The 27837-nt window shown below is 42.4% G+C and overlaps 1 protein-coding gene and 1 long non-coding RNA gene across 3 annotated transcripts; one reads left to right on the plus strand and one right to left on the minus strand.

The window, feature by feature from the left end:
- The first annotated feature begins 101 nt into the window (after positions 1-101).
- Positions 102-22229, plus strand: LOC309797848 (U3 small nucleolar RNA-associated protein 25 homolog). Of its 2 annotated transcripts, none has more exons than XM_082646245.1 (7): positions 102-1741; positions 3721-3940; positions 11678-11880; positions 13070-13252; positions 13389-13501; positions 14229-14474; positions 20693-22229. In XM_082646245.1, exons 1-7 carry the CDS (start codon positions 1535-1537, stop codon positions 20934-20936), a joined length of 1416 nt encoding a protein of 471 aa, XP_082502371.1. In that variant the 5' UTR covers positions 102-1534; the 3' UTR covers positions 20937-22229. The 2 variants fall into 2 exon arrangements, with proteins under 2 accessions (XP_082502371.1, XP_082502372.1); XM_082646246.1 differs by having other exon boundaries at positions 11732-11880.
- Positions 22215-27837, minus strand: LOC309797851. Its single transcript, XR_014292824.1, has 2 exons — positions 26651-27837; positions 22215-25755 (listed from the first exon to the last, which is right to left on the minus strand). It is a non-coding gene; the product is annotated as an uncharacterized lncRNA (long non-coding RNA).

Genomic DNA, 27837 nt, shown 5'->3' on the forward strand with positions numbered 1-27837 from the left:
TACAAAGTGTTCAGTCAGACAGTAGCTACTGCTGTTCATTTGTTTGAAATATCTGAGATAAGTTCACACCTAAATTATTCAGTATGGAGCAGTTTTTGCTTCTTTTTTCGGTGATTTTTTTTTCACCACTGATGCTATTCATAAGAATTGGTCATCCTTGTTTCATTGAAATTTTTATTGAGGTAATAATTATAGATGCAGTTGTAAGAAATCATACAAGGGTATCCCATGTGCCCTTTGCCCGGTTTCCCCCAATGGTAGCATCTTACAAAACTGTAGTACAATATCACAAGTAGGAAATTTCCACTGATACAACCTACCTGTCTTATTCAGATTTCCTCACTTTTGCTCCTGCTCCTTTGTGTTATTTAGTTCTATACTGTTTTATCACGTGTAGGTTGCCCTGGCCACCACCACAGTCAACATACAGAGCATTTCCAGCACCATCAAGATCCCTCCTCTTCCCTGGTGCCATTTTATAACCACACCCACCTCCCTTCCCCCATTCCTAACCCTTGGTAACCGCTAATCTGTTCTCCATTTCTATAATTTTGTTATTTCAAAAGCGTTATATAAATAAAATCATACAGGTTGGCTTTTTCTCACGCAGCATAATTCCTTGGAGGTTCATCCCAGTTGTTGGCATATATCAATAGTTAATTCTTTTTTATTGCAGAGGTCATCCTTTCTTTATTGCTAAGATCAGCAGTTTTGTTACAGTGCAAAAATTCCCAAACTGGTATTCCACAAAATACTATTCTTTTCAATTCTAATATATGTCTCCAAAAAAAAAAAAATCCAAAACAACAACAAAAACCTTGTTCCACGTCCAAGTAAATTTGGAAAACTCTGGGTCAAACGAAGTGGAACGGAGTCCTTGTTACAGGACTCAGCAGAACCTTTAGTGTCCGATCTGCTTGTGACTCTCCCTGAGGGGGATTAGGTTTTGTGGTGGTTACCGAAGTTATTTGACCGTTGGGCCCCCTTTTCTTTTGTCTAGAGTAAATTTTGACTTCCTACAGTGTGGTCCACAGGACAGTTTGTGACCCACTGATCTAGTGAAGAGCTCACAAGGTTTCTAAAGTCAGAAACCTTGGGCTCTAACCCTTAGCTCTGTTCTCCTCTGTTTGTCTGAATCCTATAACCTCTGAACCTCAGCATTTCCTAAACTGCCAGAAGAGCATTATAGTGTTTAGCTTGTAAGGTTGTTGTGAGGATAAAGTGAGAGGATCTGTAAGTTGTGAAAGGCCTTGGTAAATTATAAAGCATTATATGAATGTAAGGTACTATAATTCATTTCTAACTTAGTTCTTGATCATTTCTCCCACAGTGGCCCATCCTGGGCCAGCTTGTCTTTTCATCCAGGTTTCAACAGTTGGAAACCTTTAAACCCCCAAAGGACATTGACTTAAAGTCACTTCATCTCCAGAAGCCTCTGGAATCCACCTGGATCAAGACCAACAGCCAGTTCCCCTCTTGTCCCCCAAATTCAAGTAGCCCCTTCACACCCCTCCAGAAAGAGCTCTTCTTAATTATGAATTCTTACCGGGACCTGTTCTACCCAGAAAGGACTGCCCTGAAGAAAGGGGAAGAGATCCGCCACGTGTACTGCCTGCATGTGATAAATCACGTTCTCAAAGCCAATGCCCAGGTGCTTGCCAACAACAGCAGATGCCGAAGCCAGAAACTTGGGTTGGGTGATGATGATGACTTCAGGGACCAAGGGCTAACGAGGCCCAAGGTGAGTGGCAGCAGCAGAACTTTGCCCTCAAGGAGGCTGTAAGGCTCTAACATATGGGTCCTGGCACTTAGCAGGTTCTCAGATGGTTTAATGATTGGAATAATGAATGAGTCCAAGAATGAGCATATTAGATGGGCCAGGTAATGTCACGGCAGTGCTGCAGACAGCTCAGTGGACTGTCTCTAACAGCAGATCTAACTGGAAAGTGGAGTAGGAGGTACCTCCATGATAATTCTCTCCTTAAAGATAAACCCTGATCCTACATAAGTAACACTCCACTATAAATCTCTTCTTTGTGATTGTCAGAGCTGGATGGGACCTTAAGGAGCCTTTTATTCAATCCCTACATATTACACCTGTGGACAGAGACCCAGATTCGTAGAGGACCTTGCTAAAGAGAACCAGAGAAAAAGTAGCAGAGACAGGACTAGAACCAAGGATTCCCTTCACTAAGCCACATAAATATGTAGACCTTGGAAAACAAAATCCCTGTTTTTGCATTGTATCCTTATTACTGCTTAAAGTGATGATTACATTTATGTGGCTCATAAGCCTAAGCTCCAGTGGATTGGGAGCTTACGTCGTTGAATTCTGTCTACGTTTTTCATGATGTGCTGGAGCTAGATACTGTGCCACCCATACCCCCTTACCCTTTAGCCTCTGTGTCTATATTGAAGAAGCCTCATCTTCTTAGATTCTTCTCATTGGGCTTAATAGGATTTTAGGATTTTGATACTGATATGGCTCTTAGAGATTTCTTAGTCCAACCCTCTTGTTTGATAGTTGGGGAAACCAAAGCCTAGACACTTACTTAGTGTGACAGCCGGGACAGTAACTTGGCCCTCTTCAAAACTGATCCATCATCCCTGCACTGTACCAAACTGAATCACTACACCCCTCTGGCTGTGCTGGTTGCCTTTCTGAGAAACTATCTCAGAATCTTGAACATCAGGATAATAAGATTATCTGTTTCCATTTAGAATTGCAAAATAGAATATGAGGTAGATTACCCATGAGTCACATTCAGAATTTGGTGAATTGTCTGATCTGACTGGGGTTATATCCATTGATTGTATTGTTTACACAAGGGTAGTTAGAAGGTAATCATTTGTTAAGCATCTTCTGTTTTTTTTTCCTCAACAGTTAAAATTGAGCACTTTTGGAAATGTTTGGAAAACTGAATCCTATATTTCCCATTGAAATATCATCTTATTTCAGAAATCCTTTATCATCATTTCTGAAAAATGTACTAGGAAATGTACTAGAAAAGTAATGATGCTTTAGTCCTTTCCTTACTAACTTTATTCTCTACTTAATACATCTAATTCATTTGTTCAGCATATTCCTTGGGTCTTACGGATCAAAATACTGAACTAAGTTCTGTGGGAGACAGAAATGAGTAACATTTCTTGTCCTCAAAGAGCTTTGTGTGTTTATGCCCTTGGGTTTTTGCTAATGGACACCTCTGTTAACGGCATTGACTTACCTCAAAGAGTATTTCTGGGCTTCCCTGGTGGCGCAGTGGTTGAGAGTCCGCCTGCCGATGCAGGGGACACGGGTTCGTGCCCCAGTCCAGGAAGATCCCACATGCCGCGGAGCGGCTGGGCCCGTGAGCCATGGCCGCTGAGCCTGCGCGTCCGGAGCCTGTGCTCCGCAGCGGGAGAGGCCACAACAGTGAGAGGCCCGCGTACCGCAAAAAAAAAAAAAAAATAAATAAAATTTCTACATTCTGCTTAAGAATTAACCCCACCCCCACCCCAAGGAGCCATGAGATTGAAGTCCATAGGACATGGTGCTGTGGGTCGGAAAGATGCTCAGCCTTCAGTACTGAGCCAGGTCCTATGTAAAGGGGGTGACACGGATGTGGTCCTTGGCCAGGGGCTGTGGAACGGAGGGCTCCTTAGGTCCCCAGCAGGCTCACCTCGAGCTGTCCTTCCTTCCCCTTGCCCCTCCAAGGCTGCCCATCACTCCCTCCACAGGTGCCGATAGTGGTGCCATTCCGGGAAGCTGCTTTGCGGGTGGTACAGCTCTTCATCTGTCTTCTTGAGGGCGACAGCAAGAAGAAAATAATTGTAAGCAACAAAAAGAGGTTTAATGGAGAGTATGGCTCAGATCCCAAGGAGAGACCACCCAACCTGAAGAGGCCTGAGGATTATGAAGCTGTATTTGTCGGCAACATCGATGACCACTTCAGGACTGGTAATTCCTCCTTGTCAAAACTGAGACCCTGAGGGACCTGAGGTGTGAGGTGCACATAGCTGGAAGCTAGAAGCCTGGAATTAGGCATTCTTTCAGAGGGTCACTGTCTCAGCCTCCTAGCAGAACCAGGACGCATTTGAGACCACTCGTCTGCCAGGGGAGAGTCTTGCCTTGGCTAATGGGGTACATACTTGGCTAATGGGATGGAGTGTCTGTGAAGGCATGTATGAAAGGCACCTGCATGTTTATAACAAACGTCTCAGCATGCCTATAGCTGGTAGCTCACAGTCAATGCTACAGGGCTTCTTGGGGGAGTTGGAGCTGATGGGGCTGGGTGGGTCAGTCTGGGGAAGATGAATAAACTAGAGCATCTGTACGTAATGGACTTCCCTCCTGCCTGCCATGTGGAGTGCCCACACCTGAATTATCTCCACTCTGGACTTACTGACTCCCACCCAGCTTTGCACATTTTTGCTTGTTTGTCATTCAGCTCCCATGTACTTGGTTGCTTGTTCATTGAAAAAGTTCCTGGAAAATATTTATTAGTCACGTATGCCCATTTACCACTTATTAAGCATCTACTATGTGCCAGGCACTGTTAAGCTGGAGATATGGAATTAAAAGTTACTGTTAAGCAAGTCCAGCCTTAAGACAAATCAGACAGTATGGGATGAGATGTGTTACGGTTAGAGGATAGTGGGTGTTCTAGTTAAAGTATTTAAAGCAAATATCCTTACTCAAAATGGGCTCAGGACTGTTAGGGAAGGCCTTCTGTTGGAGGTACCATCCATACTATGTTGAAACCTGAGTCAGATTTAGCCAGGTACAAGGTAGAGCGATGAGAGTGGAAGAAAAAGTTTCAGACAGGAAATGGCAAGTGTGGAGGCATCAGGGTGAATAAACCGGCAAGACTTAGGATTCAGAGGCTTTAGCATGGCCGGAGTGTGCAGTGCAAGGGGATTAGAGCTTACAGTTAGTTTTAAACATATGCAGGCGGCCAACAAGGAGCTGATAAATCAGTCTTTTGTTTAATTGATATATAATTGACATATTAGTTTCAGGTGTACAACATAGTGATTCAATGTCTATATACCTTACAAACTTATCACAACAATAAGTAAAGTTACCGTTTGTCACCATACAAAGTTAATGCAATATTATTGACTATATTCCCCATGGCATACATTGGATCCCTGTGACCTGTTCACTTTATAACTGGAAGTTTTATACCTCCTGATCTCCCCCATCCATTTTGCCCACCCTCCAACCCCGCCCTCCCTGCTGGCAACCACCAGTCTGTTCTCTGTATCTATCTGTCTGGTTTTTTGTTTTTGAGATTCCACATATAAGTGAAGTCACATGCTGTTGATATTTGTCTTTGACTTATTTCACTTACTGTGATACCCTCAAGGTCTATCCTTGTTGTCGCAGATGGCAAGATTTCATTCATCTATGGCTGAGTAATATTCCATTGTGTGTGTGTGTGTGTGTGTGTGTGTGTGTGTGTGTGTGTGTGTACACACCGCATCTTTATCCATTTGTCATCTGTGGACACTTAGGCTGCTTCCATATTCCATATTTTGGCTATTATAAATGTTGCATTGAACGTAGGAGTGCATATATCTTTTTGAATTAGTGGGTTTTTTTCTTTGGATAAACACCCAGAAGTTGAGTTGCTCAATTGTATGGTGATTCTATTTTTAATTTTTGAAGAACATCCATACTGTTTTCCATAGTGGCCACACCAATTTACATTTCCACTAACAATGCACAAGGGTTCCCTTTTCTCCACATCTTTGCCAGCATTTGTTATTTCTTGTCTTTTGGATAAGACCTATTCTGACAGGTTTGAGGTGATATCTCATTGTGGTTTTTTTTCTCTCTGTGCTTTGGTTAATAGCAACTTATAATACATGGTGGCTGTAAGAATTTATAACTCCAAAATCACAGCCTATCATTTTATATTATTTCATTTTGATCACAGCACTTACTAGCCACCTGATACATTCTTCTTTTTTTTTTTTTAATTGGAGTAGGTATAGTTGATTTACAATGTTGTGCTCATTTCTGCTGTACGGCAGTGACTCAGTTATACACATATATACATCCTTTTTTATATTCTTTTGCATTATGGCATATCCCAGGAGATTGGATATAGTTCCCTGTGCTATACAGTAGGACCTTGTTGTTTACCCATTCTAAAGGTAATAGTTTGCATCAACTAACCCCAGACTCTCAGTCCATCCCTTTCCCCACCCCTGACCTTGGCAACCACAGGTCTGTGAGTCTGTTTCTGTTTTGTAGATAGGTTCATTTGTGCCATATTTTAGATTTCATATATACGTGATATCATATGGTATTTGTCTTTCTCTTTGACAGACTCCTCTTAGTATGATAATCTGTAGTTGCATCCATGTTGCTGCCAAATGGCATTATTTTGTTCATGTTTATGACTGAGTAGTATTCCATTGTATATATGTATCACATCTTTATCCATTCATCTGTCAATGGACATTTAGGTTGTTTCCATGTCTTGGCTATTGTGAATAGTGCTGCTGTGAACATAGGGGTGCATGTATCTTTTTGAATTATAGTTTTGTCCAGATATATGCCCAGGAGTGGGATTGCTGGATCATATGGTAATTATATTTTTAGTTTTCCAAGGAAACTCCATACTGTTTTCCATAGTGACTGCACCAACTTACATTCCCACCAACAGCGTAGGAGGGTTCCCTTCTCTCCACACCCTCTCCAGCATTTGTTATTTGTAGACATTTTAATGATGGCCATTCTGACCAGTGTGAGATGGTACCTCATTGTAGTTTTGATTTCTCATTGTGATTTTGATTTGCATTTTCCTGATGAGTGATGTTGAGCATCTCTACATTTGACTGTTGGCTATCAGTACGACTTCTTTGGAAAAATGTTTATTCAGGTCCTCTGCTTTTTTTTTTTTTTTTTTTTTTTTTTTTTTTTTTTTTTTTTGCTGTACGTGGGCCTCTCACTGTTGTGGCCTCTCCCGTTGCGGAGCACAGGCTCCGGACGCGCAGGCTCAGCGGCCATGGCTCATGTGCCCAGCCACTCCACAGCATGTGGGATCCCCCCGGACCGGGGCACGACCCCGTGTCTCCTGCATCGGCAGGTGGATTCTCAACCACTGCGCCACCAGGGAAGCCCCCTCTGCTATTTTTTAATTGGATTGTTTGGGGGGTTTTTTTTGCGTTTTTTTTTTTTTTTTTTGCAGTACGCGGGCCTCTCACTGTTTTGGCCTCTCCCATTGCGGAGCGCAGGCTCCGGACGCGCAGGCTCAGCGGCCACGGCTCACGGGCCTAGCCGCTCCGTGGCACGTGGGATCTTTCCGGACCAGGGCACGAACCCATATCCCCTGCATCGGCAGGCGGACTCTCAACCACTGTGCCACCAGGGAAGCCCCGTTTGGGGTTTTTTGATAATGAGTTACATGAGTTCTTTATATATCTTGGATCTTAACCCCTTACTAGATTTGCAAATATCCTCTCCCATTCAGTAGATTGCCTTTTTGTTTCATTGATGGTTTCCATCGCTGTGCACAAGCTTTTTAGTTTGATGTAGTCCCATTTGTTTATTTTTGGTTTCATTGCCCTTGCCTGTGGAGTCAGATCCAAAAAAATATTGCTAAGACTGTTGTCAGGGAAGTTACTGCCTATGTTTTCTTCTGGGAGTTCTGTGGTTTTCAGGTCTTATGTTCAAGTCTTTAATCCATTTTGAGTTGATTTTTGTAGATGGTGTAAGCTAGTGGTCCAGTTTCATTCTTTTGCATGTAGCTGTCTAGTTTTCCCATCACCATTTGTTGATGAGACTGTCTTTTCTGCATTGTATATTCTTGTCTCCTTTGTCATAGATTGTGACCATATAAATATGGATTTATTTCTGGGCTCTCTGTTCTGTTGATCTGTGTCTGTTTTTGTGCTATTACCGTACAATTTTGATTACTGTAGACTTGTAGTGTAGTTTAAAATCAGGGAGTGTTATACCTTCAGCTTTGTTCTTCTTTCTCATAATCAGTTTGGCTATTCAGGATCCTTTGCAACTCTGTACAAATTTTAGGATTACTCTAGTTTTATGAAAAATGTCATGGGTACTTTGATAAGGATTGCATTAAATCTGTAGATTTCTTTGGGTAGTATGGACTTTGTTTTTGAATTTTATTTATTTCTTTATACAGCAGGTTCTTATTAGTTATCCATTTAATACATATTAGTATATACATGTCAGTCCCAATCTCCCAATTCATCACACCCCCACCCCCACCCCCACTTTCCCCCCTTGGTGTCCAGTATGGACATTTTAACAGTACTAAGTCTTCCCATCTATGAGCATGGTGTATTTTTTCATGTTTCTGTCATCTTTAATTTCTTTCATCAATACCTTGTAGTTTTCCAAGTACAAGTTTTTTACCTTCTTGGTTAGATTTTTTTCTAGGTAGTTTATTCTTTTTGATGCTATTGTAAATGGATTGTTTTCTTAATTTCTCTTTCTAATAGTTCATTATTAATGTATATAAACACAACAGATTTTTGTTAATTTTGTATCCTGCAACATTACTAAATTTATTTATTAGTTCTGACAGTTTTTTGGTGGAGTCTTTAGGGTGTTCTCCATAAAGTATCATGTCATCTGCAAATAGTCAGTTTTACTTCCTCCTTTCCAATTTGGGTATCTTTTATTTCTTTTTCTTGCCTAGTTGCTGTGGCTAGGATTTCCAATACTATGTTGAATAAAAGTGGCAGAAGTGTGCATCCTTGTCTTGTTCCTGATTTTAGAGGAAATGCTTTCAGCTTTTCACCACTGAATATGATGTTAGCTGTGGGTTTATCGTATATGCCTTTGTTATGTTGAGATACGTTCCCTCTATACCCACTTTGTCAACCCATCCTTGCATCCCTGGAATAAATTCTACTTGATTATAGTGTATGGTCCTTTTAATGTATTGTTGGATTCAGTTTGCTAATAATTTGTCAAGGATTTTTGCATCTGTGTTTATCAGGCATAGTAGCCTGTACATTTCTTTTTTTGTGGTGTTTCAGTATCAGGGTTATGCTGGCCTCATAAAATGAGTTTGGAAGTGTTTCCGCCTCTTCAGTTTTTTGAAATATGTTTGAGAAGGATAGGTATTAAATCTTCTTTAAGTATTTCATAGAATTTACCATGAAGCTCTCTGGTCCTGGTCTTTTGTTTTTGGGGAGCTTTTTGATTACTGATTCAATCACATTACTAGTAATTGATCTATTCACATTTTTTCTTCATGATTCAGTTTTAGAAGATTGTGTGTTTCTAGGAATTTATGTATTTCTTCTAGGTTATCTGACTTGTTGGTGTATAATTGTTCATAGTAGTCTCTTACGATACTTTGTATTTCTGTAGTGTCAGTTATAGCTTCTCTTTCATTTCTGATTTGGGCCCCTTCTCTTTTTTTCTTATTGAGTCTGACTAAAGGTTTGTTAATTTTGTTTATCTTTTCACAGAACCAGCTCTTAGTTTCATTGATCTTTTTTTTTTTTGTCTCCATTTCATTTATTCAGTATTTCTCATCTGACTTCTATTATTTCCTTCCTTCTTTGTTGGAAGTTTTTTCCTTTCAGCATATTTGAACATATCATGCCATCTCCTTCTGGACCACAAAGTTTCTGATGAAAAATCAGCTGATATTCTTATGGGGATTCCCTTGTCTGTAATTAGTTGTTTTTCTCTTGCTGCTTAAGATTCCCTCTTTACCTTTGACTTTTAACATATTAATTATAATGTGTCTTGGTATGAATCTCCTTGGGCTCATTTTGTTTGGGACTCTTGGTTCTTGCTGGACCTGAATGTCTGTTTCCTTCACCAGGTTAGGGACATTTTTAGCCATTATTTCTTCAGATAAGTTTTCTGCCCCTTTCTTTCTCTGTCCTCCTTCTGGGACCCCTATAATGTGGGTGTTAGTGCCCCTTTCTCTCTCTTCTTCTGCAACCCCTTAACACCGATGATAGTACACTTGATGTTGTCCCACAGTTCCCTTAAACTGTCCTCATATTTTAAAAATATTTTTTCTCTTTGCTGTTCTGTTGGGGTGATTTCTGCTACCTTGTCTGCCAGGTCACTGATCTGTTCTTTTCTACCATCTAGTCTGCTGTTGATTCCCTCTAGTGTATTTTTCAGTTCAATTATTATAATCTTCAGCTGTGTGAGCTCTGTTTAGAACTTTCTTATATTCTGTCTCTTTCTTGAGTTTCTCACTGTGTTCGTTCATTCATCTCCCAAGTTTGGTGAGCATCTTTAGGACTATGACTTTGAATTCTTTATTGGATAAATCACTTGCATCTGTTTCATTAAATATTTTTTCTGGGGTTTTATCTTGTTCCTTCATTTGGAACATGTTCCTCTGCTTCCTCATTTTGCTTGACTCTCCGTCTTTGTTTCTGTGTATTATGCAAAACAGTTACTGCCCCGTCTTGAAGGAGTGGCCCTGTGTGGGAGATGAACTGTATTTTTTTTTTTTTTTTTTTTTTTTTTTTTTTTTTTTCCCGGACCGGGGCACGAACCCGTGTCCCCTGCATCGGCAGGCGGACTCTCAACCACTGCGCCACCAGGGAAGCCCAGATGAACTGTATTTTTAACTTTTTCCTAGTTCTTGGTCATCTTATAAACTCTCTCTGTTTGTTTCACTCCCATGGAGTCTAGAAATGCAGTCCCACCCCCATCTGCCTGAGCCTGGTGCTCAAGGAGTGTCCCCTGTGTGGGCTACATGTGATTGTTGCCTCAGGTCGTGTCCCGCGAGTGGCATGAGATGGGGTAGGCGTGGCTGCTCGTTGTCCATGTTTGTCAGTGCTGCACACAGGCAGTGCAGGGCCGTGGGGTAGGGGGTACTCACCCACCACCACTGTTAGCAACTTAAGAGTGAGAGTGCAAAAAAGTGGCACCCACCAGTGCCATCAAGGTAGAGGGAATTTGTAAAAATGGCATCTGCCAGCATTCTGTCCCCAGAGAGAGTCCCAGCCAACTTCTGCCCCTCTGGTAGATGCTTTAAGATTAGCAAGTGAATCTCCTTCACATATGATCTGGGCTCTTTAAAGACTGCTACTTGTTGCTTAGGAAAGAGATGTGGGCAGGATATATAAATTTTTGTGATGATAATGTTAAAGCCATAATTAGTGAATATATTTATCCAAAGCTTTATGTAGAGTGAAAGAGAACTTGTGGGTGAATCCAGGGATTTGTTGAAGAGCTCTTTGAATATGGAAAAATAGATAAGGACCAGGTCAGTAATAGAAGTAAGTGTTAAAGTGACAGAAACCACCAGTAAGGAAAAGAACATTTCAAGGAGGGTGTGCTTATGCATTCGTGACAAGAAACACTAAAGTGCCATTGAATTGGTAACTGAGAGCTGTTGGTGACCTTGGCAAGAGTCATTTCAGTGGTGTCCTGAGACTCAGAGGCAGATTGCAGTACATTAAGGAGTGAGTGGGAGATTTTAAAGTAGAGATAATTTTTTGGAAGGTTTGCCAGTGAAGGAAAAGAAGAGGGTGGGAGCTAGAAGGGACCGTAGATGCAAAGGAGGGATGACGATGATGATTTTAATAATTAAAGCAGTTGGAGCACAATTACATGCAAAGGGGAAGATGTGGAAGGTACAAGGGGAGGCTGCAGTTGGAGAGGGTGGAAGCTAATGGCTTGGTGGTGACTCATGAACTGATGTGTGCTTGGCTGTTTTGTGTATAGGGGTGGCAATACTGCAGAGAAGCATCCGACTTTATGCCCCCTTCTATTCGTCAGACATCCTCATTGCCTCCCCTCTGGGCTTGAGGACCATCATTGGTGGAGAAGGAGAGAAGAAGAGAGATTTTGACTTTCTGTCTTGTATTAAGCTTCTCATCATTGATCAAGCTGACATTTACCTGATGCAGAACTGGGAGCATGTCTTGGTAATGCTGGTCATTAACATTTAGAGACAAGAAGCTCAGTGGTTTGAGTCTGAAATGGTTATTAAAGTCCAGATTAAAACTCAGCTTGGAAATGGAAATATTCCACATTTTCCAATTTGAAAACGGGAAATGTTGTCCCCTCTTCTACCCACAAGTTGGTCAGTAAAGTATCCAGAAAGATAAAAATTCTTGTCAACATTTTCAAATCTCCAGAAAAGATTTCTTCCCCTTAAAAGTTGCTTCTAGTAATAGACCAGTTTAGTGTGGTTGGTTGGTTGGTTGGTTGGTTGGTTGGTTGGTTGATTGATTGAAATCCCTCCTCACCAGGAATGTTTTTATCTAAAATAGTTCCTCCTATTTATGCTCGTTCTCTTTTGTTTGGTCTTCAGTGGAGATGGGAAAACATTGCTCATGATTTCTTAATTTGTGATGTTTTACAGAGAAACGTAAGATGTTTTTGTCCCCCTACTGTAATTTGTACTATAATTTTTTTTCTCCCTCTCAACATACTCTGCAATGTTTTGGGGTTTAGGATTGTGCTTTGGAACAATCCTCATCACAGAACTATAGGTTTATTTTTATAAGGCATGTGAGAATTTACCTTTTCTACAACCCCAGGACTTGGAGTAAGTTTGGGACAGATAAAGGGGAGTACTTATTTATAAAGTAGGGAATAAACTTATAGTACTTGTGACCCTTCAATATACATTACAAGGTAAAAATATGATTAAAATAGAACAGGCATGTCGATGGTTGAGTCATCTTTATTTTGAGCAAAAGGCACATGTAGTCACTCCGGGAATTTTCTAACGTTTTGGGAGCCAAGTCATGGAAGGACAGCAGCTCTGTTTTCCGTGTCATTTCCCTTCTTGTCCAAGTCTGGAACTGAGTTGCTTATAGAGTGACCAGAGTGGCATTTCAGAATTTCCTTTAAAAGAAATATTCTGTATAGGTAGCATCTTGATCCTTTTTGAGAGATCCACAAGGTGGCCAGTTTGAGCTTTTCTTCTTGTTCGCTTGACTATGGGCAAGTCACTCACCCATCTGAGCCTGTTTTCTTGTTGTAATTTGGGAGATGATAGTATCTACTTCATGGGGTTAAATAAGATGATGGGCTTATAGAAAGGTTAGCAACGCCCAACAGGTAAGTGTTCAATAAGTATTAATGGAGTATTACTTCTGCTCAAAGCATTTGATGAACCACATGAACCTACTGCCCTTGGACTCACATGGGGTGGACTTTTCTCGAGTGCGCATGTGGAACCTCAATAATTGGTCCAAGTACTATCGTCAGACGCTGCTGTTTGGGGCCCTGCAGGATGCCCAGATCAACTCTGTGTTCAACAAGTACTGCGTCAATGTGCAAGGCCAGGTGGGTTCTCTCCTTCTTTCTCTGAATTTTCATGAAGTATTGTGTATTGTTTGGGTCATGAGGCAGAAGGAGAGGACAGCATTTGGTCAACAATGGGGATAGCTCACTTCCTAATGTTCTCACTGACTCCTGGCAGGTGGCTGTGAGGAACGTCCCGATGACAGGCTGCATCAGTCATGTCCTGGTGCAGCTCCCACATGTCTTCCAGAGGATGGAACCTGAAAACCTAGCTTCAGTGATTGATGCCAGGTACCCTCCCCTGTCCCATTGGATCCCTGGGGGTCACAGAGAGGGATTTTACTTGGGCATTCAAATTTAGAATTGTATTCCACGTTGGCTTTCTTAGTTACCATTTACGAAATGAAATGAGATAATTGAATCCAATCATGCCATTGACAGAGGAGGACACTGAAGGCCAGAGAAATGGTGTGTTGTCCTAGTTCCAATAGTGTCAGGGTTAGTAAATCAAGGGTACTTTCCCCTAGACTGTGGCATTTTTAAATTACATTAATTTTTTAATGCCTCATGTCAACAACTTAATTCTAAGCCCTTCAGGGCAAGAACTGTTTTTCTAATTCTCTATGTAATTTCCCCGTCTTCTCATTGTGTTTAGTCAGGGGACCCATGGTAGCAGAATGGTGCTTAACACATGGTAGGTGTTCAGTAATTATTTGTTGACTGACTGATTGACAACTGAATGAATGAATGAATGATACAGTTACGTACTTCCTAGAATAATTCTCTGGGATATACCAGCATCACATCTATCCTTTATGATGAATAGTGTTGGCACTTACTTTTTGATGCGCTTAACAAGTTTTATCCCTATATAATCTCTTTGCAATGAGGTAGGCCAAATTGGCCTCTTAGGGGAGGTAGAAGGAGATTGTGACTTGCCCAGGGTCATGCAGTTGGCAGTGACACTATGGCTCACCTCTAGACCACTGACTCTCTGCCCTTTGCCTTTCCAAATCAGGTTTAACTTTTTCGTCAACAAGATTTTGCCTCAGTATCGTGATGCAGTCACGTCTCACACGCTTATCTATGTCCCCTCCTACTTTGACTTTGTGCGTCTCCGAAATTACTTCAAGGAGGAGGAACTGAACTTCACTCATATCTGCGAGTACACCCAGAAGTCTGGTGTCTCCAGGGCCAGACACTTCTTCCTTCAAGGAGAGAAGCAGTTCCTGCTCCTCACAGAGCACTTCCATTTCTACAAAAGGTAAAGTAGGGCCAGGTTTCAAGTGTCCTCTCTGGAGGGTCTGCTTCCAAGTGCATGGTGGGCTTTGCTGTGTTATAAGGTCCTCCCTTGCTTCACCTCCTGCAGACAAGCCAGAGTCTGGGGGGCTGGACAGACTTTTCTTGATTGGTTGGTTGGTTTTCTTTCAAAATGGGCATTGTTGGAAAAGGTGGTAGAAACGAATGAGTGACTACAGCATAACCTGTATACAGATCTGGAGTGGGTCCATACTTAGGGTACCTCCTGTAGCTGTGGGTATACCCCTCAAGAAGGATATTACAGAGTTGAGCAGCTCTCAACTGAATACAGGAAAGGGAGGAACCTGTCGTAGAAGCACAGATGAAACACCTGGGGACTGTGTGGTCTGTGGAGATGGAAGTTGAGTACAGGGTCAGTGTTCAGAAAGCTCTCATTTGTCCTGAGGCAGTGCACACACACTTCTGCACCAAGGAGAACCAGGACTAAGGGGCTCCTTGAAGTTTAGGAGAAGCAAAAGGTGAGGGGCTTAGAGGTGACTATTTAAGGGCTTCAGGGTTTGCTTCTTGCTGGCATCATTATTTGCTTTGTTCCAGTGAGTTGTTGTTTTCATTCATGTTGGAAATGGTATTTTGGGGGAGTTTGCACTCAGCAGGTCTAAAGAGCCCTTAGTTTTCCAAAAGCTTGATACATCAAAGCAAGTCCTTTAAATGAAGTGGATGGATTGGAAAACTTCCCAGCGTGATTGTCTGTAGCAAGAGTGAGCTAAGCTGGGATGAGGACTGCTCTCAAGTAGCAGCTTTTCAAGGAGAGGGCATGATGTCAAAGGAGCCCTTTCTCTTAAGTAGGCAGGACAGTCTTCTGTCTTACACTGTTCATTTATTGACCAAACTGTTTTGTCCCCAAAGTCACTATAAAGACAAACCGAACACGGGCCATTAGCTTTGTACCCTGGACCAGGTTAGTGGGTGTTTAAGTTGAATGGAGATAACCTGCAACTGCCAATTATCTCAAGGTTCCCAGCTATAGATTTTTTTGCTTGAGAGGTCACCAAGGTGATGATGGGTATTTTGATCTGCAGTGTCTTTGTGATTTGATTTTTTCATTTGACCTTGGGAAAAGTACATGTATTTTACACTTTAGTATCCAGCTTTAAAATTCTGTATTTATATTCTCTATGGAAGTAGGCCGTGTTAGACATATTGCAGTTCATTTGTGAGCTAGCAAAAAACTTTCATCCTGAGGATTTGTTTTCTTTGGGGAGATGAAACCAGTAGAATCTTAGGATGGGATGGGCATTTGGTCATGATGGCCCTCCTGAGGGGAGGACAGTTCACAGTTCTTTCTCTGAGCATTATCAGTGGGTTAGCACAGGAAGGATTCTTAAGCAGGGGGCAATCAGAAACTCTGGAGGTAGGATTTCTGGAGGTGGGAAACGCTAGTGGGGTGTTTCTGAGTGCTCCCTGCCCCAGGGAGAACCCCAGTTATAGAAGTAACAGACCTCGTCTTTATAGACTGTATGCAGGAGCCAGCCTTGCAAGTCAGTTGTGGTTGCCTCATTTATCTTTAACAGTTGTCAGGTAACATAGACATCGGGAATGTCCTTAGTTTTGGGTCCTGTCACAGTGTTACGCCATATTTGTAGGGGTCACCGAAGACCCAAAGCACATACAGGAGAGGAGGAAGGCAGGGGAAGAGGTGCAGAAGACCATGGGAATTGTTACTAACTGCCCCTCTGAAGAGGTTCTGGTCACGTGCTCTTATTTCCAGGAGATGCCTAGTCTCTACTGTGCACGAATTGGTCCTAAGAGAGATTTTCTTGGGTTTTAAATATAATACCTATTGGAATTGGTTTTGTTGTTTTATTTTGCTTTAAAAATACTCTCATTATAAGAGTATTACACAATTATTGTAGAGAACCTAGAAAATCTAGGTTAAAAAAATGGGATCACCTATCATCTTACTGATATAAATACCCATTTTGGTGTATTTCTTTCCTGTCTCTTTGATGTAAAAAACATGTGCACGTGCACACACACACAGACACAGGCATTTTAAAAAGGACACCAACATTGGGATCACAGTGTACACATTTGGATTTTTCTTTCTTTTATCTTGAATGTTTTATGTGCTTATTGAAAAAAAGCTTAAATAAGTCAGCATTTTGGTATATACTTGTATGTTATGGATGTATTTTTAAGTTAATATATATATAGTTCTACTATATCCTGCCCCCGCTCCAACTTTTTATTTGGGAAGATTTCATTTCAAAAGACATTGTAAGACTATCCCAGTGAACATCTCTAACTCCTTCCACTTAGGCTTCACCAGCTGTTAGCATTTTGCCACATTCTCATGCACCCACATTCTCTGTCTCTCCTTCTCTCTTTCCACTCACATCTCTTATTTTTTCTTCCTGAACCATTTGAGAGTAAATTATGGGAGGCTTCGTGACACTTAACTCCTCAATCTTTCAGCCTGTAGAGCTTAAAAACAACATTCTTTTATCTAACCACAACACCATTAACATACCACTTGACATTACTGCAGTAATACCATCTAATATTTAGTCTGTATGCAAATTTTCCTAGTTGTTCCCAAAATGACTATTACAGCTGCTTCTCACCACCCACCCCCCGCTCCAATCCAGGATTTAGTTAAGAATCCTACGTTGCATTTGCGTGACATGTTTCTTTAGTCTATTTTAGCAGTTCTCAAGCAGGAGCAGTTTTGCTCCCCAAGGGACATTTGGAAATATCTGGAGACATTTTTGGTTGGTACAGTTGGAGGGTTACTCTAGTGGTCTAGTGGTTCAAGCGGGTCAAGGCCTGGGTGCTGCTAGACGTCCTACAGTGCACAGGACAGCCCTTACACCAAAGAATTACCTGGCTTAAAATGGCAGTAGTGCCAGGGTTAAGAAACCCTGATCTAGAATAATTCTCTGCCTTTGTTTCTTGCTGTGATACTGATATGTTTTGAAGAGTCCAGTCCAGTTTCCTGTAGAATGTCTCACATCTGGATTTGGCTGTTTTCTTATTATTTAGATCAGTGTTCCCAAACTTTGCTACATATTAGAATCCCCTTGGGGAGCTTTTAAAAATCTGAATGCCCTGGTCATACCCCAGTATCAATTAAATCATGGTGTTTGGGGATGGGGACCAATTACAGGTATTTTTAAAAAACAAATAGGTGATTCAGTGAGCATTAGAGTTCGGGGACCAAAGATTTAAACATTATTTTAGTAAGAATTCTACATAGAGGCTATTGTGTACTTCCCCCTGCATCTCCTCAAGAGGCCCAGGGTGTCAGTTTGTCCCATTTTTGGTGATACTAAATGTAATCACTTGGTCAAGGTAGGTCTGCTAAATCTTTACATTGTAAAAATACCTTTTCTGTGTAATTATAAGTAATCTTTAAGGTGTGTATAGCATCCTTTTTAATGGTTGCATAGTGTTACATTGTATGGGTATATAATTAACCCAGTTTCCTTTTAATGGGCATACTGATTTGTTGTTTTCTGTTATTATATACAATAATGCCAAGAGCATCCATATGCGTAGTTGATGGCATAGTTGCCTAGGCATTTCCTTAGGATAAATTTGGAAAGGAAAACTTATTTGTTCAAAAGCTGTACCCAGTTTAAAATTTGCTGTGTGTTGCCACTCCCATCTTCTCCCCTCCCCGGTGAAATACACACTCACAATAATTTATACTCCATTAGCCTATTTCTGTAAATTCTGTAAATATTTCTGTAAATTCTCCTTTTTTCCAGTGACTTGATAGTCAAAATGATACCTCATGGTTTTAATGTCTTTTTCTTGCTTTTCTGTGTTTTTTGTAATTGTCAGTTGAACGTAGTGCCTGAGTAAGTAGCTGGCCTGGACGCCTCTTCTGTCAGGCCACTAGCGTGGCAGTTGTGAATCTAGTTAGGATTTGGTTGTTACCGTCGTTGCCTTCTATTTACCACAAACTGCCAGTTCCTCCAGCAGACAGTGGCCCACTGTGGGGCCCAGTGCTGGAGGGCCTTGTCTCAGTGTCCTGCTCCCCTCTCAGCTTTCACCATGCCCTGCACCCCTGTGCCGAGGGAGAGCCTCTCCCACGCTCCGGCCCCTCCCCCAGCAGCAGGCTGCTCCTGCTCGCTCCTCCCCTAAGGCTTGAAGTGGGGCAGTTGTTCTCCTCCTGGTCCAGCTCAGATGCAGGCAGGTTCTGTCCATCCTGGGCTTTGGAGCTGGCGCTTTCTCAGGGCTCCTGCACCACCCTCCATGGTGGCCAGCCTCTGCCTTGTTCTACGAGGGGTCTTGGTGGGGAAGAGTTCCCTGCATCTCTGCAGTGGTGGCAAACATCTGCTTACATCAGTGCAGGATCTTGGGCTGAACAGGCTTCATGCCCTTTCCCCAGTCTTCATGCCCTTTCCCCTTTCCCCAGACTGCTCTTTTGACTGGATGTAAGTCCTGTGGTGGGGAGGGATGGGGTGAGGGGTTAATGCTCCTCCCTTAGGGCACACAGTTTTGCTGCTTCTGACTCCACCCTGGCAGTTGACCTTTGCCCCCTCACTGGCTTCAGGCTTTAGCTTCATATACAACATGGCTCTGGGAAGAGAGTGAGTTTTCATGTCTGCACCACCATCGGGGTCTCTCAGGTCTTCTGCCTTGTGTCCAGCCTTTCCAGGGCTCCCAGTGGAGACCTTTGGAAAAGCCATCATGACTGTGAAGTAAAGGAGTGTCCGGGAATCCCAGGGATTCTGAACTGTCATGCAAGCCCATAATTGCCCTTTAAGAACTTGTTAAAAGTGTAGCTTTTTTCTTCCTACCCACTTTCTTAGCAGCTGCCCTCTTCCCCACTGTGCTCTGCCAAAGGTGAAGTGGTTCATATGTCCTGTCTTTCTTCAGACCATCTTGTCACTCTTTGGAATTCAGTCAGTGATGGGCTGAAGCTGGCTCATACCAGCTCTTAAGGTATGGTTGCACATCTCTTCCCAGTTCCAAGTTCAGCAACATGACACTGGTAGCTTGAAATGGAGTATTTACACCACAGAAATTGGCAAATGCTTCAAATCAGCACCTATCCTCCCCCACTGAGAATCAGTTGTTAAACACACACCAGGGCACCGTTGAATCCGTTCACTTGGTTGCCCTGTGACATCAGCTGTCTAGGCTCAGGAAAAGGAACACTGTTGTAGATTATCTTTTTCTTGTTAGCACGGGAGCAGTATTCTCTTGAGTTTTCTACATACTAAGCAGAAATGGAACTCTGTGTTTGTTTTGATAACTACTGAGGCAGAACTGTGTTTTTTCAACATCATTAGCCATTAAAATTCCTTTATGGAAAGAGGATGTGGAAAGCTGATCCAAGTAATGGGCTGCAGTTATATTTTGGGAGAGGAGGGTCTCCAGAGAGATCAGGATGAGCCAAGGGATAAAAAGACAAGGAAAACTTACCGTCCATGAATAAAATAAAATTCCCGAGGGAGTCTGACATCAGCCCTGTATGAGAGTCTTAACAGGAAAAATCAGAAACTTGTCAACGTATAAAATCTTTGGTCATGGAGCCCAAGAGGGAATGATTGATCTCAACCCGAACCGTAAGGCGCGTCCCTAGGGTCTGCACCCCCCCACACACCATGCAGCCCTGTGCAGCAGGGAAAGAAGCGAGGAAGCTGTTGAAATTAATTGCCTTCCCATAATGCCTAATGGGTCCTCGGGCAGGATTTTGTAAATGGGTGAACTTGGGACATCTGCCATGGAGTTAACATGTCTACAGAATGACAAGAAAAGACTAATGGGAGTGCATTTACAGTTTATGCTGTTTATTTTATGTACTGGGTCTGGTCTGACCTCATCTCCATTACAGAACACTGTTTTGCCTGATTATAATTAGGATAATGTTAAATTGGAAATGCCTGCTTTTCAAATTTTCTGCGACAGATTTCTAATCCTTGTCTACTATTCTTCCCCACCCTACCTCAGTCTGCTCAGATTAGGCTCAAGAAGTGCAAATTCATTTTATCATTATCTTAAGCCAAACATTAGGAATTCAAATACACTGTCACAAAAAATGAGCCCCTCCAGCTCAAATTTGAGTAACTTTTGGTCTGTGTGTTATTTGTGCCATGGTCTTTCTCCTTGCATGAAACAGCGAGAGTGACTATGTCCCTGTAAAACTCTTCGGTGGCTTTTCCATAAAATTTCTCATGTAGACATAGCCTCTCTTTCTCCTTCTAACAGATACACAATAAAAGGCATCAGGAACCTAATTTTCTATGAACTGCCAACATATCCCCACTTCTACAGTGAAGTCTGTAACATGCTGCAAGCCGCCACCAGAGGAGAGGAAGCTGCCTGGACCTGCACTGTCCCCTACTCCAAGTACGATGCCCAGAGGCTGTCTGCTGTGGTCGGGGTGGAGCGGGCTGCACAGATGCTGCAGTCCAAGAAGAACGTCCACCTTTTCATTACTGGAGAGAGATGAGAATTGGTTGGACAGGAAATGGTGTTTGGTGTGATATGTCATGCTTGATTCTGTGTCTCTTGGACCTGATTCTGATCACTTACACAAAGAAGGGCTGCAACAAGGAAGGAGCACCAGGCAGGTTCTTAGCAGATACTTCTTTCTTTTCAGACCATATATACCTGAAAAGTTCCGTGTAAACCAGATTTTGGTAAAACCCATCTTTCAGAGGTCAGGGGAGAGCTCATGGAACTCTGAGAAGTTGATAGAAGGAATCTTCTACTTGTGAATTTTTTTGTACGCCATAAATTCTTTTGTTGTGATTTCACCTCTAATTTATTACACTTGGTAAACTCTTTCAGATTTGCCTGTTTCTATTGGACACCTTCTTAAAGTGAGGCATGCATTTCTTTGCTTGTGAGAACTGGTTATGAGAAATTGGAATACTTCTTGCTGTTGAATATCATCTTAGTTTTGGATCGCAAAGGTTTTGCAAAACTGTTATTTTTCCCCAGCCAAACTTTTTTAAACCTTAAATATTCTATTTTAATTCAACCTAGAAGAGCACATTCGTTCACTGATCTTTTTTTAACTCCTAAATGTTTTAATGAAAATATATACTTAAAAATCACATTATATAAAATAACATGAATTTCTACCTTATTTCAAGAAATAATTTTATGAAATTCTTGATGTCACAAATTCATCGTCAACATCACTGTCTTCATTGCTATAGTCATTTTTTAAGTCATATAACATAAAAAGGAAAAGAAGTTACACTTTTAAAAACATTTTTAGGGAGTTCCCTGGCGGTCCAGTGGTTTGGGCTCGGCGCTTTCACTGCCGAGGCCCAGTTTCAGTTCCTGGTCAGGGAACAAAGATCCTGCAAGCTGCACAGCGTGGCCCAAAAAAAAAAAAAAAAAAAAAAAAAAAAATTGAACTATTCCTCAGACAGAAAAATTACCAATTCAGAACCTGAATCATCTGAAAATAAATTGCCAAGTTGCTGGGCCTGTCACTCCTAAAAATCACTCCTGAATTTAGTATGTATTTCATGTAAACAAGGACATTTTTCTATGTAACCTCAAAACAACCGTCAAATCAGGAAATTGCCACTAATCCTTGGGCCCCATTCAGATTTTGCCAAATGTCCCAATAATAACCTTTATAGCAAAAGGATGCAGTTCAGAGTTACATACTGCTTTGAGTTGTCATATCTCTGTAGTGGCCTTTATTCTGAATGGTACCTCAGCTGTTTCTTGGCTTTCTTGACCTTTTTTTTAATTTTTAAATTAAAAAAAAATTTTAAACATCTTTATTGGAGTATAATTGCTTTACAATGGTGTGTTTCTGCTTTATAACAAAGTGAATCAGCTATACATATACCCCCGTATCTCCTCCCTCTTGCGTCTCCCTCCCACCTTCCCTATCCCACCCGTCTAGGTGGTCACAAAGCACCGAGCTCATCTCCCTGTGCTATGCGGCTGCTTCCCACTAGCTATCTATTTTACACTTGGTAGTGTATTATAAATCCATGGCACTCTCTCACTTCGTCCCAGCTTATCCTTCCCCCTCCCCGTGTCCTCAAGTCCATTCTCTACGCCTCCGTCTACCTAGCCTGCCCCTAGGTTCTTCAGAACCTTTTTTTTTTCCGATTCCATATATATGCATTAGCATACGGTATTTGTTTTTCTCTGACTTACTCCACTCATGTATGACAGTCTCTATGTCCATCCACCTCACTACAAATAATTCAATTTCATTTCTTTTCATGGCTGAGTAATGGACGTTGACACTTTAGAAGATTACAGGCCAGTTACTTTGGATGGTGTTTCCTGTCAGATTAGGTTAGGTTAGGTTTAGTTTATGCATCTTTGGCAGGAGCAGCATAGAAGCAATGCTGCGTCTTCCTCGCTGCATCTCTTCAAGCGGTGCATGATTTCCACCTGTCCCATCATTATGACACTAACTGACCACTTGTTTAAGGTGGTGCTTGCCAGACTTTTCCACTATAGAATCACTCATTCCCCCTTTATTAATTTATATTAATATTACAAGTATGGATTCTTCAGTTTTTATTCAGTGGGTTGTAATTGGTTATTATCGTTATTCCTTTAGATGCTTAAATGGTCTCAGATGTGGCCAGCAGGAACACCTTCAAGCTGGCTCCTGTGTCGTCTTGACACATCCCCCTTTAACTTGGGCATTTCTTTATTTTCTGACACTATAAGACATTCCAAGTTTGTCTTGGACTTTCCCTATTCCAGCCCTGCTTGCTTTAGTGGAAAATTACCTTAAAGCGAAGATTTGAGTGCTAAGTGTACCCAGTACTGTTGTGGAGCCACTGGTCCCAGGCCATCTCAGTGGTCAGAGTTTGGGAATATCTGCATGTGTGTATATGTATACACATACCTATGTGCCCATGACATCTAAATTTATTTCTGTATCCATATATTGAAAACCATGAATTTACACCTTACCTCCAATTTCAGACTAACAACACAGGGTTCCTTTTGTTTTCTCCCTTTCCAAACTTGTAACTCCCTTGTCAGATAGACATGTGGCTCCCATTAGGCTCAGTGGAACAACCCATATTGGTACAGATTTTCTTCCTCTTGGACATGCTTAAAATTGCTCATCAAAAAAAAAAAAAGTGAAATCACTTTTGGGGTACTTTTCCTGCTAGATAGTTAAATAGGCATTTTTATTTGTCTCTCAACATGGAGAGTAGAACTATTCATTCCATATATAGATGGGTTCCTAAAGTTTTGCAAATTTATAGGCTTAAGCCAGCCAAACTCATGGTACAAAGAACATTTTCTTAAATATATATTTTTAAAATGGAGTATAGTTGATGTACAATGTTGCATTAGTTTCAGGTGTACAGCAAAGCAAATCAGTTATACATGTATCCACTCTACAAAGAATTGTCTTATCCATAGAGTGCCCTGTGGTTATTGGCATATTTGTGCTGTGTTTACCATAGAGCCTGTGTATTATGAGAAAAAAAACGAGTTATTTGCCTAGTTCAGAGATATGAGGAAGAAGGGACTCTGATTACCCCCATCTTCTATTTCCATATTCTTTTCCCTGTGAATTGTAGCTAATTCATGGCTTTCATTATCACTATTCACAAGACTCTCAAATCTCCATCTTCTCTGGACCTCCACTCACATGTGAGCCTGGATTTCAAGTCTATGTATAGCCCCAGAAATACATGTTTTTTTTAAGCATCCCTACTGATTTTAATGCTAGCTTGTAGCCAGCTAACTGCTTCTCGCCTACAGAGAACACTGAGGGTTTCAAGTGCGAACCAAGCAGTATTGCTTCTGTTCCTGGCTCAGCACCTGGGAAAGAAGGTAAGCCTCAGCAGTGGCGCTGGCTCCTGAGTTGATTGCAAAGAGTTGACTTTTTGGAGTGGTTTCATCAAAAGCATGCCTTAACGTCAGGTCTCTCACACAAAATAAGGGAGAGAAGAGGGTCTACTGGACCACGGATAACAACACCTGAGCTGGAATTATACACAATCTTGATATTTCTTAGCAAGGCTCATCTTCAGCAAGCAAGTACCTATATAGTGCTGGTAGAAAACAGACAAAGGAATGGTCCCAATCCTGGGAAGAGGTAGAATTTTAAGGGAGGAAGAGGAACTTAACCAGAAAGTAAGAGTTTTAAACTTTTTTTTTCTTCCCATAGTAATAACAACTTAGCACTTTTCTCTTTGAGGGGAAAAAAGCTTTGAGTCATGAATGCTCTCTGCAGCTGGCTGCACCATATGCAGTATTCAAAAGACAAGAACTAGCTAATCATAGAGAACCAGCGGCAGCTTAACAGCCCTCTGCTGGCTTCCAAAGGGCTTATAATTGAGTGCAGATGGTCCCGGCAGGATGGGTATGAATCCCTGCTGACTCCTCACATCCCAGAGGGCCAAGGGGGGCTCATGAAGCCTCCCAGCCCTGATTGTGCCCTCGTGGGAGCCACTGAGGAAGGAGGGGAGGCAGGTGGTGTGAGAGCCTGCTGGCTGCCTCCTGCCCAGCCTTCCCTTGGCTGTGTGGACAGATCTTCAGGCTGCAGAGTGTAGCTTTGATGAGTCTAGGGTCTCAAGATTATAGAAGTCCTGGGGTAAGGGAGCAGGGTTGGGGGTTCTTTATACTCATTGGAAGAGCCTCATCGTGTAACCTGCAGGTGGCTGCAGGGCGCCAGAGCCTCGCGGAGGAGGGGTGTGGTGGGCACTGCACAGACTGCTGCTTTCAGGGAGCATCCTCCTGGGGGTGGGGCCCTCACAGCCGGCCCGGCCTCTCCTTCCCATCTCTTTCCCAGCTTCTCTCTTTAAAGGAGTCATGGTAGTCATCCTTGCACCATTCACAAAAAGCTTTTCTGGCTTTTCTAGCTAAACAATTCTAAACAAATTTCAGTCTCATTCAAAAAAAAAGAACTTTTCTAGCTAAGTAGAATTCTAAACAAATTTCAGTCTGCTTTTAATACCAGAGTCAGTGAATTGGGAGTAGATACACAGATAATCCAAAATTCATGTAGTCTTTGGAGGGAGAAAGAGAGAATGAACCTACCACGTCTAGCTGACAGCACAAAGTGCATTTCTTTCTAAAGACTTGTATTTCTTCCTCTTATACCATATGCTCTAGCCAGAGCTGCAATAAAATTCTATGTATTTTATGTCCTGTTTCTGAGCTGAACACGCGTTCCTATCCCCTCATCGATTGCCTTGTTTCTGTGAGGACCCTCCTTTCTTCAGATGTGGGAAGGAGTTCTCTCTGCATTGCTTGCATCTCAGTATAATTCCTGGATTTGCCTTTCACCTCTGGCCACGTTGCCATCATTCCTGTGGGAGGGAGGTGAGAGCATGAGAAAGAACAGAGGTCTGGACCTCAGTCAAACGGGCTGGCTGTCTCCATAGTTAAGAGTCCTATGCGCCAAAGGAGTCAGGGCTGAGATTGGATTGCTACAAGGCTTGCTCGCCCTGCACAGAGAAATCTGAACCTGGTGGGCAGCTCCACCTAGGTGTCACCCTCACTGCTGGGCGGAACACCTGCACTTGCTTGTCCTCCTGGCTCCCACAGTGGGCGGGGCATGGCACAGTCCGGGCCAAGTTGTCATGGTCTTCAGGCTTGGGCCTCTGCAGCTGGCTGGGACTGGTGGGAGCTGTAGCCTCAGCTGACAAGGGCAAAGAAGGCAGTCTTTGCTGCTTGGCTGATTTGGAAGCTGTGCCGAATTCCTGCCCATCTGTTCTCCCAACTGAGCCAAGGCCAAAGCTGTCTAGCTCTTGCCAACCCAGGGAATGACATGGAGCCCTGTGTCCTGCAGCCCTCATTCTCACTGCACCCTGCAGCCCCTCTCATCTGTCAGTTTGACTCCCCACAGAGATGGCCCTGGGCTCACAGCTGCTGTTTGCCCACAGATGTTCATGGATTTCTGCCTTTTGTGTTCATCATTTTTCAAAACCAGCCCTGAGCTGGGTGCTGACACCAACATTACCACCAACCCACTGTGGCTCTGTGCAGGTCCTCCTGGCCACCTCTCAGCTTTCTCATCTTTAGAAAGCGGGGTACAATCTCCACTATCCTGACAGAGGGACATGAGAGAAAGTAGAAGAGACTGCTGTTGTTTGCCCTGTACTCGCCTCCTACTTCCCTAGTAAGAGGACCCTGGATTTTATTGGGTGACAAAGTGCCCAGTCCCCCTTGCGGTAGGGTGTGGCCAGGGAAAAGAGCACTAACCTTGGGGCAGACTCTTAGGAGAGCTCTTTGAAACTGGTAGGAACACCACTTTTTCCTCTTGCTCTTCCCTTTTTCCTGCCTGCAACACAGAAGTGATGGTGGAGCCAAAGGGCAGAAGGAGCCTGGCTCTCAGGTCATATCCTGAAGCTGCATCCCAGCTCTGCATGGTCTCTCTTCACACTTTTCTGTGAAAACCTAAATCCCTCATTTGTTTCAGCCACTGAGGCCAGGCAGTACTGTTGGCCTCAGGCTGTATTGCCAAGTCCTCACGGCTACAGAGGACAAAAATGGGATCACAAGTCCTGAAGTCCAAAGGCTCTGCCTATTCTTTCTTCTTTCTTCTTGTCTCTGCAGGAACCAGCATAGAGATTGTGCTTCAAGGTTGACGCCTGGCCATTTGGTGACAGTGCGGAGTGAGCGCTAAGACGTGTCTGGCTTTGTGCCATCACTTCCGTCATCTCCAATCCAACTGGATCTGTAAGAATGAGGGAGGACATATGTCTCCTCATAGGGTTTATGGAAACTGATGGTGGCAGAAAAATAACTGGCAAGAAAACAGACTTCAATTCTCTGAAAGTCGGCGACCACCTGCTTTTCATTTCTTCAGGTGTATTTCAAAGCAAAACTAGGAAATGGGTCCAGATCCCCAGTTTGGTAGCAACTTAGAGGTCTTGTGGTCCAATCTGCTGCTTGACCCCTGAGTCGCCTATAGGTTGTCTCTGAGAGGGAGATCAGCTCAGTGCGTCGTGACCACCTAGAGGGGTGGGAGGGAGAAGCAAGAGGGAGGGGATATGGGGATATATGTATATGTATAGCTAATTCACTTTGTCATACAGCAGAAACTAACACAACATTGTAAAGCAATTGTACTCCAATAAAGATGTTAAAAATAAAAACAGGACTATCATACAGAGTGAAGTAAGTCAGAAAGAGAAAAACAAATATATATTAACATATGTGGAATCTAGAAAAATGGTATAGATGATCTTATGTGCAAAGCAGAAATAGAGACACGGATGTAGAGAACAAATGTATGGTTCCAAGGGAGAAGGGGCGGTGGTGGGATGAATTGGGAGATTGGGATTGACATATATACACTATTTTTTTAATACTTTTTTTAACATCTTTATTGGAGTATAATTGCTTTACAATGGTGTGTTAGTTTCTGCTGTATAACAAAGTGAATC

Source organism: Mesoplodon mirus, assembly GCF_964341445.2.
Source record: "Mesoplodon mirus genome assembly, contig: HAP1_SCAFFOLD_1112, whole genome shotgun sequence".
Taxonomy (NCBI): Eukaryota; Metazoa; Chordata; class Mammalia; order Artiodactyla; family Ziphiidae; genus Mesoplodon; species Mesoplodon mirus.

Excerpts from the sequence above, each read along its gene's own strand:
- LOC309797848 (XM_082646245.1), top strand. The coding sequence starts at position 1,535 with ATGAATTCTTACCGGGACCTGTTCTACCCAGAAAGGACTGCCCTGAAG. Across the intron at positions 1,742-3,720 it reads AAGGGCTAACGAGGCCCAAG|GTGCCGATAGTGGTGCCATT; the intron begins GTGAGTGGCAGC and ends CTCCCTCCACAG. Across the intron at positions 13,502-14,228 it reads GCTTCAGTGATTGATGCCAG|GTTTAACTTTTTCGTCAACA; the intron begins GTACCCTCCCCT and ends TTTCCAAATCAG.